Source organism: Dendroctonus ponderosae, unplaced genomic scaffold (assembly GCF_020466585.1).
Source record: "Dendroctonus ponderosae isolate FM_Combo_2020 unplaced genomic scaffold, Dpon_F_20191213v2 Dpon_F_20191213_2, whole genome shotgun sequence".
Taxonomy (NCBI): domain Eukaryota; kingdom Metazoa; phylum Arthropoda; class Insecta; order Coleoptera; family Curculionidae; genus Dendroctonus; species Dendroctonus ponderosae.
This window is the reverse complement of record NW_026018165.1, coordinates 15721631-15735822: the sequence shown is the minus strand read 5'-3', so window position 1 is coordinate 15735822 and position 14192 is coordinate 15721631. Positions and strand designations below refer to the sequence as shown.

Sequence of the window (14192 nt, the reverse complement as noted above, 5' to 3'; positions counted from 1 at the left end):
TTATAATCAAACATCGTTTTTTTCGACAGCCTCAACCTCGACTTAAAGTGAAAAAATAATAATACAGCCTTATACAGTGTACAGTTTAAGATGCAGTATTCAGAATATTCAATATATACAGAACTGTTAGTAGTATATAGTTTGATTACGTTCTTGTTCACCAAACGCCAAAGATACCTGTTAGAAACCTTTCTTTTCGTTGTTGGGCTCATTTTATTGCCCTCAAATAATATTCATAAGCCTTTTAGTACATAAATGAACTGAACAACTCGAAATGAGATCAGCATAACATCGTCCATATGGTCTAAGTTAGAGCTAATTTAGCTAAATATACTTACCTATCCTAAAGTTTCTTCAATTACAAAATATAGGTACCTACCTTACTTATTTTTTGGACCAGTCAAGTAATTTAATAATAAATAATAACAAGTAAATAGTACTACAATAAATATATAACCATGAAATTCATGTGCGCTAAAGACGTTTCTGAAACATTTTTGAAACGTTTCCATGATATGTTACATTTGTGCAATATAACTGCACATTTGAAACGTTTCAGTCATGTTTCATGTTTAGCGGGCTCTATCTAGATGGCATAAATTATGAAACATTTTTAATCAAAAATTGCAAGCAATTCATTGGAAGTTAATTGCCAAACGCCAAGCATCGTTCTCTCAAAAAATCGTAAAAGCAAAGTCTGTGTTTCACTTATTGGAAAATTAAGTCAATTCGGTCATGCACATGTTAAATTTCAATCACTAGAAACCAGTTGAATTTACCAAAACGTCTCACGACAAACTTTCTCGCTCGTATTTTCACGCCAAAAAGGTGCAGTTGCAGGAAAGACTTGAGCGTGCCTCAAAGTTACCATCTAAAAAGGTTCAAACTGCCACAGTTTTTGAACGTCCCTAGAGGCTCTCTTGGCAAGTTTTGCTAAATGGGTCTGTAAATTTAGTAGACTTGTGATACTTAACTTGCATACCGAGTATCATACCTGTACCTTTTATACCATACTGTATATGACATTTTAAAGTCCCTCAGATTAAAATTGTGCCACCCTGTATATGTATATGTAGTACATAATATTACATTCTGCTTCTGTGGATTTTTGCACTTGCAACAGTATAACATAATATCTTTACAGATTTACGGAGAAAATCCATGCGTGTTAAGGAAGATTATTGGCGACCATGGAAAAATGAACTGGACAGAACTAGCAAATACGAAAGGAGTGTTGCCACGAAGTCCTACCCATCCTGAATGCAAATCCAAATCAGGATTTTGTTTTATTGCTGGTAATTTACCAGAACACAAACGTAAAAAGATCTACATTTTTCCAATGTATAATTATTCTTTTAGGTGATGGTAGAGCATCAGAGCAGCCGGGCCTTACAATGATCCACACCATTTATATGAGAGAACATAACAGAATTCGAGATGCTTTGCATCAAATTAATCCACATTGGGGCCATGAAAAGCTCTTTGAAGAATCCCGAAAAATTGTAATCGCAAGTTTTCAACACGTAGTTTATAACGAATTCTTGCCTAGAATTCTTGGGTGGAATGCGATGAGTCTCTATGGATTAAAACTGCTACCTCAAGGCTATTATAAAGAATATAATCCCAACTGCAATCCGGCCGCATTCACAGAATTTGCAGCGGCCGCTTTTAGAATTGGTCATTCACTTTTGAGGCCTCATATTCCTAGACTGGACAATAACTACAATATTGTGGAGCCGCCAATTCTGTTACGAGACTTTTTCTTCGAAACGGACATCATGATGAAGGTATAACAAGATGACACTATACAGGGTGATTTACGTAGACCGTGCATTAGAAGTATTCCAACGGGCAGTTGTTTTAGAAATTTCAAATTTTGCTTCATAAATTGAAACATCCTGTATGAGTCATCGTCAGAAAGATCCTGACGGATTTGCACTTTATACGCCTGAAACGTATTCAATTTTACTTTCGTCCACAACTGCGGTGGACATTATCAAAGGCGATGAGGCAGTGGGCTTTCCGACTAAGACGGAACTGTCTGACGTTCGTGACGTAAGACAGTTCCGTCTTAGTCGGAAAGCACGGGAGATCACTTTGCCCACTGCCTCATCGCCTTTGATAATGTCCACCGCAGTTGTGGACGAAACGTCAGGAAGAAATTCTCATGGCCCACGGCTTCAAAGCCCGAAAAACATGTCTATATGTTTTTTATTGCTTTCCATTTACCTAACATTATTATTTCAGCCTGGACTAATCGATGATATTGCTCGTGGAATGGTGTCGACGCCAATGGAGAACCTCGATCAATTTATTACAGGAGAAGTAACAAATCATTTATTTGAGGATCGCAAAATACCCTTCTCAGGGATCGATCTTATCGCGCTTAATGTACAAAGAGCTAGGGATCATGGTAAGTTTTTATGCCTAGATTCATGATTTATAATGTCTAACAATTAATATGCAAGTGAGGTATCAGCAGAAGTACTTGCAAAGGAAAAGTATTTCAATTAACACATAATTTAATTCCCTTCTTTCGACTACTAGGTATACCTTCGTATAATAACTACAGAGCTCTGTGTAACCTTAAACGAGCAACCACTTGGGAGGATTTGTCCCGAGAAATACCTCCAGATACTATAAACCGGTTAAAATCGATCTATCAAACAGTAGATGACATTGATCTGTTTCCTGGAGGGATGAGTGAGCGACCTCTCCAAGGGGGTCTGATAGGTCCTACATTTGGATGCATCATTGCCATACAATTTAGACATGCCAGAAAATGTGATAGATTTTGGTAAGTTTGCAAAAGCAACATGTGGATATTTCAACAGGCTGCTTTAAGTTGAGTCGATATCGATAACTTTGTCAGCCAATGACTTCAACTTCAAAAAATTTGCCTAGATTCAACATTTTTCGCATCTTGATGGCATTTTTTTCATCCCTGTAGTATCATCATTCTATCATTCATCGGTTTCACAAATGAAGAAATGGGAGTACACAAGTTATAAGGGTTTGAAAGTCGAAAAGACGATTTTTCAATGCACATGTTAACAATGTTTTTTGGGAAAACAACTTTTGGTATGGTAGAAATGTTCTGCATACCTCTGTTAATATCGGGTCGATTTGCAAATATTAAAATTTGTGAAAAACGTACGATTTTCTATAAAAACTGCAGCTCGGAAAATCGGTTGAAAAAGTTGAAGTTATGAAGGCCGAAAAGATGATTTCTTGTAAGTCAAAAGTTTAACTATTTGAAACAAACAAAGAAATAAAGACCAACAAAAAATGATACAAATATTCGACTAATATCTAACCTCAGTTTAAACTAAAGGATGTATAGACTAGAGTATATTCTCACCAGCTTTCTGCAAGCTGGCGCCCCATCCTTTATTTTCTACCCATTAATCCTCAAAAAAATTACATTACGCTTGAACAAACAATAAAGATCAACCCCGAATTAAAAACTTTAATTCTTCAGTTCGCAGATAACGGATAATATATCTGTGAACAAACGATTGATAACGTATTTTGTTCACTTAGCGTACCAAACTGAATATTTAGTCACTTTAAAAAAAAAACTCAATAGAATTAACGTGATGAATTATTTGCACTTCCATTTCCGTTTTTATTGTTGACTATTTTGCAGAAAGTGCCTGTTCGATCGCAAAAATGTTGAAACGTAAGTTTCTGGTCCAAACTCGTTTGGATGGTCGTTGTGAAAAAACAAGTTTCTCAGCCAAATATCGATTTGGCGTCAATCATGGAGCTGAATAGACTTTTTCATGCTAAAATAAATGCTCTCGGTTTTTTGTTCGATTTTTGTGAAACTGAGTCTTCAGCTGGATATGTTGTGTAGAGCCACAGTTAGATCCACATTCAATGCTCCCATGGAATACAAAACTTTTCATGCTTACAACGCTTTTCACTCATTTTCACAATATTTATGAAAGGACCGATATTCAGAATGCCACTTATTTACTGATTGTTACCTTTTAATCTAGGTATGAAACCAATGATCCAGTAGTAAGATTCACCGAAGCTCAATTAGCTGAAATTAGGAAAGTAACTTTAGCTAAAACTGTCTGTGATAATATAGATGGTAATAGTGATATGCAAAGGTCTGCCTTCGAATTACCCTCAAACTTCCTCAATCCAAGGTAGGGCAGCGATCGCCACTAACTATAAAAAACCATATACTAAATTGGTTTATCCTTTCAGAGTACCTTGTAGAAACCATCCGACTATAGATTTTAAGCCATGGAGAGAAAATGCACCAGGGCAAGGTTGCCTAATAGGTGGAAGACACGCCAAAGTAGGTGAAAGTGTCTTTCCCTCACCATGTACGAGTTGTATATGCACGACCGAAGGAGTAAGTTGGTTAAGAGAAGAAACAAAGTACAACAGGAAATTAATAATTTATTTTTCTCAGGGTACTTGTGCATCTCTAAAAATAACGGACTGCAGCCAGCTCTTACGGGAATGGTCAAAAAGCAATATTCTCCGAGATGAAGTTTGCACTGCCCAATGTGGTTACTTGTTACGCAACTCTGGGCTTTCAATATCCAACAAAGCCAATAACTTTCAATCTAGACAACAATTTGTTCGTCAAACCAAAATATCGGATCCCATTGGGTTTGACTTTCCTAGGGAAGTCCCCGATTTGAGCCCATTTATTGTTTAAAGAGGCTTGCGACTGATAATTTTACTTTCTTTCTATAGTTAAATATAAAAATGCCCAATTTGTCCAATGTTAAGTTTTCAAATTGATTTGCACTTTTTTCTGAAAAATATTGATATTAGAAGTGTAATTGATTTTTATATAGTGCAAACCTTTACGAATTGTTAGTGATATTACAGGTTCATATAACATTATATTAGTTACCTAATATATGCCACAAATGGTCGTATTTATCATTACTATAAATCTAAAAATATAGGCGAGACGTTTTAGCTTTTGACCGTCGACTTTCACTCACTGCCAAAACAGGCCTCGATCTTTAAGCTACACTTTTGTAACGTCCTGAGGTCACTCTCCCCTATATCAGGTACGAAGGGATAACATTTTGCGTTTAAGTGTATTTTAGAGGTCAGACTTTTTATATCTCATTAGCCCAAGTAATTTATTTGATTTGATCCATATGAAAATGAACTATTTTAAATGGCAAAGATAAAACGTGTCTAATGTATGTATGTGTTATGGCTAAATATCGAAATTTGTTACCAACCAGTTGTACCAGTTACTCACAAGTTAAACTAAAATGTTTGATTAATGTTAATATTACATCAGAAACATTGTTTTTTCTAACACTAGCCAGATAATGACATATTCCCACCTAACTATAAACAAAGAAGTTATTAAATTTAACCAGTTAAATTAACAGTGAATAAACATCTGTCCAGTTTATAAGTAGAGGTAGATACGCAAACACTCAAAACACAAGAGTTATAGGGCTACTTTTAAATCGCCATAAAAGATTATTGGAAGTTGGTCGGAAGGATTAATTAGAGGAGATATTGGGACAATAATTTGCTCGCGATTTCCGGCTGTGCTCGATGCTAGTAAAAAAAAATTAATTATTTTTCAAGGTATTAAAAATACCTACAATACCAGACAAACTAAATCAAAATCCGTTAATTAGTTTACTCAAAAAACGAAAAACCCGCCAATTTTAGCGTTTTCTTTAATTTTCTCTAATTAATGGTACGCCCAGCGCTTCAAAAAATTCCTACAATCACTTTTTTGAAGGTATTTGTACACTTTATAAGTGGTTTAAATTTTAGCTTAAAATATTAATAACTTTTTATTCATTCCTTGTTATTAAAAAACGGCTCTTGCCGGATTGTAATTTTTTTCTGAGACGTCGAAGCGACTTCTCTGAGGGTCTAATTTACTCGTAAAGACTTATACTTCAACTTACAATAAAGGAGAAGGTGACTAATGAAGAGTAAATTGTTTAAACATTAAGTTAAAAATCAGGTATGTTGTAAAAATGTTGAGTTTGTAAATTAATAATTATGAAATTTGTATAATAATTACCAATAACGATCAGTCTAGGTATCGAAATTTAGGGAATTTGCCCTGTACTTTGGGAAAACTTTGCCATGTACTTTTTTTGATCCATTCGATTTTCAGGCGATTTAAAACAACTCTTGTGTACACATAGTTTCTGAACACCTTCTGCTAATAATAAATGCCAGAAGTTGTCTATTTAGTCGCATTTGTATGAACCAAATATTATTCAGATTAAACAGATTTCGTACTTTAACCGTTTCTATACAACAAAAAAGTGTATGTTTTCTTTGGGTGAAGTTATATTGAAAGTTCTATGTATGTTACCTTGAGCGCAATGGAGAGTAAACTTGCACGAAACAATAAGTTGAATGCACCATTTAATTTATTAGAACCACTTGGCAATTTTCGACATGAAAAAATTATCTTGCAATAAACATTTCTTTAAGCACGTTTCTTTAAAATTCCGATCTCAGTTCAGAAATATTGTTTAAAGGCAGAGCGAGGATAAAATCTAACGACACTGACCTGTGGACATGGGTAACACTGTGTTGTGTGGCGCTTTTGAGTTGATGCCGCTCTGTGCTTTAATGCTTTGTAACGCTATAGAATATAACTATCATCACGTGAACGTACACTTTAAAAAGCCTCATTGTATATGACAAATGAACGCTGCCTCATATCAATACATATAAGAGTAATATGATGTTATCACGGAGTAGTTGATAATTTTCGTTATATCAATTCGAAACTTCAACTGTTTAGATTAACTCTGTATAAAAGTGTACATAATACTCTATAAATATGGTTAGGAGCATACACTTAATCTAGTGGTCTATTATGGCCAGAATATGTAATAGTTTTTAAACTATGTTGTTAATATCAAAAGAGATAGACTTTATTTTTTTATGTTAATATTTTGTATAATGATACAGAAATACTAGGATCTTGAAAAAAACGTAAAGTATGTAAAACTTATTTAACTTAAACACACGAATTTTCAGGTAAATAAATAAATATCGTAAAATAAATAAGAACAATACCTTTACTGCGTTTTGCATGTTTTGTCAAATTTGATATCCTTATCTCTATCCTATTCTTTCACAAAATGCATAGCCATGATAAAAATGAATGAAAACTGAAAGAACTTACCTCAACTGTCGGTTCGCACGACGACGGACGAATTTAGTGTGTACATTGCCATTGCACTGTTGCTCCTGAGATAATTTGCAATATAAAGTGAATTCAAAATACTCGTGTGATACTCATAAACATCTTTTTTAATAATGTCGTTTAACTTCAAATATAACTATTACATATTATAAACCTGTAGCAGTGCTTTCAAAGTAAGGTACTATAATGATGAAACATGCAAATTAAAATGTAAAAAAATATGCAAATTAACACACAGAAAACATCATGTGAACTATTATTCAAATTTTAATGAAGTTTTATCGATTAGTATTGACTAAATAAACCTGTAGTTCCAATCTTTCTAAACTTAAATGGTCTGCGTCGATTCTTGCCGCTAAAACACAAATCACATGACATCAGAGTTGACAAAAATTTTTAAATAACAATACCTTATGTTTTGTATGAATTTAGCATTTGGTTGGAATGTCTTCGGATCCAAGGTTTCAAGATACACGTCTAGATATGAACAAAGATGCTGCAATTGTGCTGATAATAACCAGGCAGAACTTTTCATGCCATGGTCCCAGTTTACATTCAAGGTTCTTTCTATATCCTGAAATTGCAAATATGTAATTTTTAAATTTCCATGTCTAATCCTGTGATTTCTACTTCTTTCGGACTACTAAGCAACTAAACATGATTATTACCCGAATCTCATCGCAGTTTGAGGAATTATGGTGTCCTTTGTAGTTCAGATCCAAAACAAATATAGGTGGTGGTAACGGATATGTATTTTTAATTACAACAAAAGCTTTAAGGTTTGCTAAAAAAATAAAATATGCTGCTATTATGATTAATATTATTTGATGTTATAAAGTCTAGTAATGGACCATTTTGGAATTACAAGACTTCCTGAGCCAAAATGAACCGAAACTCCCAATATTTAAATTTTATATAAAATGGTAGCAGCAAATCTACATAATATACTTATCTACATCATAATCACCATACCTTCTCCTCGAATTATTTTAACACTGTAAAATAAATCGGATACGGTAACAAATTCCTCATCTATTAGTGGTTGAGTAAATCGAGCCTGACAAAAGTTCTGGAAGGTGGTTGACGACCATTGACCTATCGTTGATATACGGGTTGTCGGAGTTTCTACATCTTCCGGAACGGGTGGAAGAATGTTTTGTTCTAAACAAAATAGGTGTTAAAGTTAGTAAGCAAGTTAGCAGTTTATTAAAATACTTATTCTTTTCTACACAGAAAATAACCCAGTCAAATGTTACCACTTTAAGATAGGTTCTTTAAAAAGAATGTCAAGAGATTACCAAAACCAATAAGTTGTCTTACCTAATTGTTGCATTTGTTTCGCCAAATGAGTACGGTTAATTAGTCGTTTTCTGATTACTTTGAGAATCATCTCAACATTCTGCTGACTAAGTTTGTCACAATATTTCTGAAACGAAGACAAACGTATTATTTACTTCATGCGTCTTGAATATGGATCCGTGCTTCACGTTTTACAATATTATAGGGCTTCGGAAGGTCAAAGCGCCAAGTGCCAATATCTCAAAAATTGTTACTGAAACTACTAATAAATCGAAGGTCTAAATTATTTCAAAATGAACATATTTACTTTTAAATGTTAACTTTGATTTTTTTTTTAATTYCAGACGGACAATTTTTCTCGCACCAACGTTTCAGCTTTATTCAAGCTACCCCCTTGCCATAAAAGGTAACCGAGGGGTCTTAAAATGATATAAAAGTTATTTGTCATTATTATAAAATTTAAACGGCACCAAAATAAAAGTAAAATTGATTAAAAAGACAAAGAACAGACAAATTAATTTAACAGCAACCCAATATAAACCTTCACGTAATATAAAACATAAAGTATTATGAGAAATGTATTGTTAATATTATTTTAATTGCGCGACCCACAATAGTGTTATATTAAATAAATTGAGTGTACGTACTTTTGGTGACAAGAAATTAATTCCACACACGGATTGTGCCCATCCATAAGCATATCCAATATCTGGTACTAATATCTGGAATAACCCAAGATTCATTTTCTTCAATAAGTAACCAGTACTCGGATTTGGGCTTTCCATGCCTGTATCATTTTCTACTAACTCACTTAATATATTGTGACCTGCCAAAATCTCGCCAGCCGTGTTAGCTAAAAAAAAGCAATGTTGCACTTTTCATGCAAACCTTTTCGAGTTTTAACAGAATGTGTTACCTGTAATTTTGGACGGTACATCGACATTTGCATTAACAGTCACAAGTTTCAATTTAGTATAGTAACTGAAGTTTAAGCTTAGCTTAGGTCCTTCGTCTATCGCGAACGATAGTTCTATTTTTAGCGGATGAACTTCAAGTAATCTCTTCTTTTTTTCTTCTAGTGGGTCAACTTGTTGGGCAGACTTTCGGTGTCGTCGTTTCTTTACTTCTACTACCTCCTGCAAATAAACAATGCTTTCAATTTGTATGTATTGCAAGTATGTTCGAAATGACCTCACCAAACTTTCCGTTCCATAAAATGATGAACGTGATGAAAATCATAAACATGTCCTACTCACCTCAACTTCTGGTAGCTCAGACTCAGGTTCTGAATCATCTTCATTCAAGCAATTTGCCACTTCTTGAGCTTCATTAAACTGAGTAGCGTCATCCTTGTCTCCAACAATTGAAACAGTAAGATTTGTTTCTAAAATACATAAAATTTGTGGCTTCATTAATAACTGTAAAATAGCGAGTCTACTACTACTTATATAAGCAGCAGTAGACTTATTAGTAGTTTTTTCTTCTACAAATGATAATATCAGAGTATGTATAACCGAAAGATTACGTTAGTCCTATACTACCAGAAAACATATATCATACCAAAAACACTTTTATACGCAACAATGTTTGCGTATAAAATATATAAAGGATCAGGTAAAAGATTTGCTAAACAATGCTCTTTTCTTGTATGGTCTCCAGACATGCCCAAGTGTTCTTGTAGTGGTTTGGCAGCTTTGATCACCACATTCAACAAAGGCAAAAGATCGTTAAGCTTCTCTTTTCTTTCGGTTATTTCTAAAACAAACAATAAATAAAAGCGTCAAATAGCGAATACATTTCATAATCAACTTTAATTACCAGCAACAACTGTTTTCTTTCTCTCCTCCAGAGACTTGCACTCTTCGGCTACATTTTTTCTCTGAGTTAATTCCCATTCTAATCTGGCTAATTTTAAAGCGTGCGCTTCTTCATGATTCAGAGGATCATACTGTAATAATAAAGTAATATTTCAGAATGCTGTCCCCCAAATACAATAATTAACAATACATACGTTTTTAAATTTACTAGTTATGGATGGCGGGGCATTTTTCATGAAGTCCTCAAATGAGACAAGTTCAATGTTTTCATCTTCAGATCTAAAAATATGCAACATTTGTAATTAAACTTTAATTAAAATAACTGCGTAGAAATACACAGTGTTTGAACAATTCACGATCGACACTATTTAGGAAATGCCGTATAATAACGTACTAATCATCAATTCAATCGATATCAACAGCAAAGGGTTGCTGTGGCTTCAATAACGGTATGTGAAATCGTCCCAAGACTGCGAARAGATGTGGAAAACGGATAAAATCCTTTTGTGGGATCTCCCTTTGCATCATCTCTTAGTTTTTCGATGGMACTCTTAATTATTTCCTTTTGGTGGTTGRTAGTTCGTCAATATGTGCAGACATCGGTTCAATATATTATCCTTCGTGCCCCCCTATCATATGYGTATATCCGGCGTAGCTTTGAAGATGTAAGCAATTTGTGGTTGAGAAACGCACGAAAGAAAATCCAGTMTAGAACCGACTCAAAGACTGAAAACCTCGCTACTTTCAAACTTCACTTCCTAACAAGTAGATATGTGATGGAATGAACGAAACGTCGGTCAWAACTGGATGCTCAATTGCAGAGATTAACAGCATGTATAAATAAGTGCAACAAATTTCTGAGGATATTCTGCCTGTTTTTATTCTGTATTGCTGGTCAGGCATGCCCCGCGGATTTTCTATTAATGGCTATGATCCGAAAGGTGCATTCGTTGTCAATTGCAGGCTGAGATACGAGTTGTAGCTTTGCTAGGTTCAGAGGTCTCAGAAAGTTATCACTGCCTTGGATCAGTCTCTGAGTAAAGATTCCATGGCTTCAGTACATTCTAATTTCTATACTTTTGTGATCCACAAACTGAGTGAGAAATGGTTTAAGTAGCTAATTGTTGACTCCAAGTTGAGACCATAGAATTGGGCAAAAGGCTTGGCAAACGTATTTCAAACCTTTGGGATAGCTTGTAGGTGAAGCTGAATCTTTGACCAAATAATGGTTTTTCAACCATATAATTTTATTGATGAATTGGTTACTCAAATACTTTTTTCAACATTATTTTCAGATGTATTATTTCGATCGACTACCAGATAAGTTGCAGATAGTTTAGTCTTGTTTTACATGATGTACCTAAGCCTATAACATTAAGTATAAATAAAGGCCTTATAGTTTATTCTATTTTGATCATCGTAATATGCACAAAAAATACATTTCTTACCTAGTCCAACTGAGAGCTTGACTTCAGTAAAAACGAAGTTACCACTAGTGTGAATACTTACTTGAAAGCCAAACATTTGTTTGTTTCTGTGGTCAAATGGTACAACTCATACACCAAGTTTTGATAGGTAAGTTTGACGCTATCACATTTCTGTTTCTCTAAAATCAGTTGCTGCCTTTCTGCCACTTGGTATAATTTGTCAATTCGGTTCAATTTTTTGATGAGACATATTTTTACAGCTATTTCGGCAAGATTGGCTGAAAGGTTATGTTGCTTTGCCGGTTGAGCCTGAAAGAATTATTCTCTGTAGACACTTAGAGAGAAATTGTTGAGAGAACTTACCTTTTGTGAGTTCTTCAGCTCTTGCACTTGATGCAACTGATCATGGATGCTTTCGATACATTTGGCGAATAGTTTAGAATCCGCAACGACATCACGACTCTTAGCTTCCTTCTCCTCGAATTCGCAAATTTTCTAAAAATGCCCCCACGTTGCTAAAGTAATTTACAAAATAATACAACAGAATATTACTTGATATATATCAGGTTCTGGGTCAGAGTCTGCTACTGTTGATTTCCTTTTCTTTCTAACTGGAGCATTTGTTTCTTTCACCATTTTAAAAACCAAAATTCAGATTGTTCTTACAATTTTAGAAAAGCTCTAATGCTAACGATTTGGATAATTTTTCACTTAACCTCGAAAAACAACCAGTTTGTTCTCTCTCGGTTGATGATTGACGTAACCTTCACAAAATATCCCCCCTCTATGGGGGTATGTTCTGTGGTAACCTTGAACATGCAACTAGCGCATATATCGTAAATGACTCCTTGCTTAAAAAAATGACATGCGCAAGTCAGTTTGAGGTTACGTTAATCAAAACAAACTTCTATTTACCAAAACGGGTATCATAGATAAAGACGAGTATAGATTACCAACTCTCTTGCACAATGTGGAAACAATGTCTATCCTACCGCCATCTATGATGGACCCAGGCACAACTGCGCCACGTCCTTCTTGCGGGGTTTGCGCAAGGCAAGACTTGTTTCTGATTTATAAACAAATATATCAAATTGAATATTAAACATATCTTAATTCCAATGAAAGTAATGGATTACCGACAATAGCAGATACATATTTAGACATTAGTGATTGGTGTTTGGATATGTTGATAATAGAAACTTCATAAGCATTTTCAATTTTTTATTGCAGTAAATAAATATGCGAAACGCCAAGTACCATTAATTTGTGCAAAGTATATTATACAAACCACAAACCTTTGATCAAAAAGCAAAATGAGCATGTTATGAATCAAGGATTAAGAAAATAAACAAATATTTCAATGTAACAACAAATGAATTAATTAAGTGCAATTATCAATGCAGATATATATTTAGGTAGTTGGATGAATATCACAATAATATATACCGACATATAATTGTGTACCCGGATATCGGGGTGATAAGTCTAAAATCTACGATAATAAGTGTAAATTTTATTAATAAACAATAATTGATTAGGACAATTCCCTGGGAAACTAAACAACTTACTATATTATAGTTTCAACAAAATATGTGTGTGACAGTTTTGAAATACCTTGAAAACCTAAATTAAAAAAACTGAAACATTTACGTTAACAATTAAATTTATTAGTTTTATTAAAGTGTTAATATATAAAATGATACAAAAAAAATGACTATAACAAATCTTTATCTTTAGATTTGTTATAATCTTTTTTTTTATTTTAATTTTAAATTAAATTTAATTTTCTGCTTTAGCAGACAAAAAACATTTAAATGCAAATGGTGCAGCCCTAAACGTAACTGGTTTATGGTCATCCAGTCCCCAAGTGGCTGTTGTGGAAGGCAATGTAAGAGCAGCTCTGCTTGTGACAAAAACCGAATGCAAATTGCTCTTTTTAGAATTTGAGACCATAGTTTGTTTTCGATTAATTGCATGTTCAATTTTTTCAAGCTTCTGGTCGATATTTGGTAGCTTAAATATAAACTGCAAAAGTTTCATTATTAAGTATTGATATTCACAAACTGCTTAACTAAGCTATGATAATGTACTAATAATGATAATGAATATGTTACTGCATACGTGTTGCATTATATTTAATCGATGAAATTACAAGGGTCTAACTAATGGCAAATAATTTATAGACCTTCAAGTGACTGTCATAATGAAAAATGCGTTTTATAGTTGCAACTTCGGGATACGGGACTAGGTCAATGTATCAACCCATACAAACGTTTTTGTAAAAAAAATTTTAAATATCCGTAAAAAATAAATTAAGAAATGAGCATTAATATTGAATGTTGCTGTATGCCTCAGTGCGATGATACATCTTCAAGGCGGTAAGCTTCATCATTACTACAATTATATACATGTGGATTGTTGGACGAAACCCACATGGTGCTGCTTTTGTACATTTCTCGGATT

At 33.9% G+C, this 14192-nt stretch overlaps 2 protein-coding genes across 2 annotated transcripts in view; one reads left to right on the top strand and one right to left on the bottom strand.

Annotated features, from left to right (window-relative positions):
• The window catches only part of LOC109542188, a gene marked incomplete at its 3' end in the record, with an annotated part of 41635 nt that extends 36306 nt beyond the window's left edge, over positions 1–5329 (top strand). The window contains 7 exon segments of the mRNA XM_048663625.1: positions 1145–1295; positions 1360–1787; positions 2248–2413; positions 2548–2797; positions 4005–4160; positions 4222–4372; positions 4433–5329. Of these exon segments, the coding sequence (XP_048519582.1) occupies positions 1145–1295; positions 1360–1787; positions 2248–2413; positions 2548–2797; positions 4005–4160; positions 4222–4372; positions 4433–4684 (1554 nt within the window).
• A 1943-nt stretch (positions 5330–7272) lies between these two features.
• LOC109542191 (THO complex subunit 5 homolog) lies at positions 7273–12529 on the bottom strand. The gene is made up of 14 exons (XM_019911311.2): positions 12282–12529; positions 12093–12224; positions 11812–12038; positions 10497–10581; positions 10304–10433; positions 10046–10240; positions 9742–9869; positions 9402–9621; positions 9133–9338; positions 8507–8612; positions 8159–8347; positions 7855–7970; positions 7597–7760; positions 7273–7541 (listed from the first exon to the last, which is right to left on the bottom strand). Exons 1-14 carry the CDS (start codon positions 12363–12365, stop codon positions 7472–7474), a joined length of 2052 nt encoding a protein of 683 aa, XP_019766870.2. The 5' UTR covers positions 12366–12529; the 3' UTR covers positions 7273–7471.
• Positions 12530–14192: the final 1663 nt, after the last annotated feature.

Coding starts and splice junctions, on each gene's coding strand:
- LOC109542191 (XM_019911311.2), bottom strand. CDS start 12,365: ATGGTGAAAGAAACAAATGCTCCAGTTAGAAAGAAAAGGAAATCAACA. Junction 9,339..9,401: donor TGTACCGTCCAAAATTACAG/GTAACACATTCT, acceptor GCTTTTTTTTAG/CTAACACGGCTGGCGAGATT. Junction 7,542..7,596: donor AAATTCATACAAAACATAAG/GTATTGTTATTT, acceptor TTTGTGTTTTAG/CGGCAAGAATCGACGCAGAC.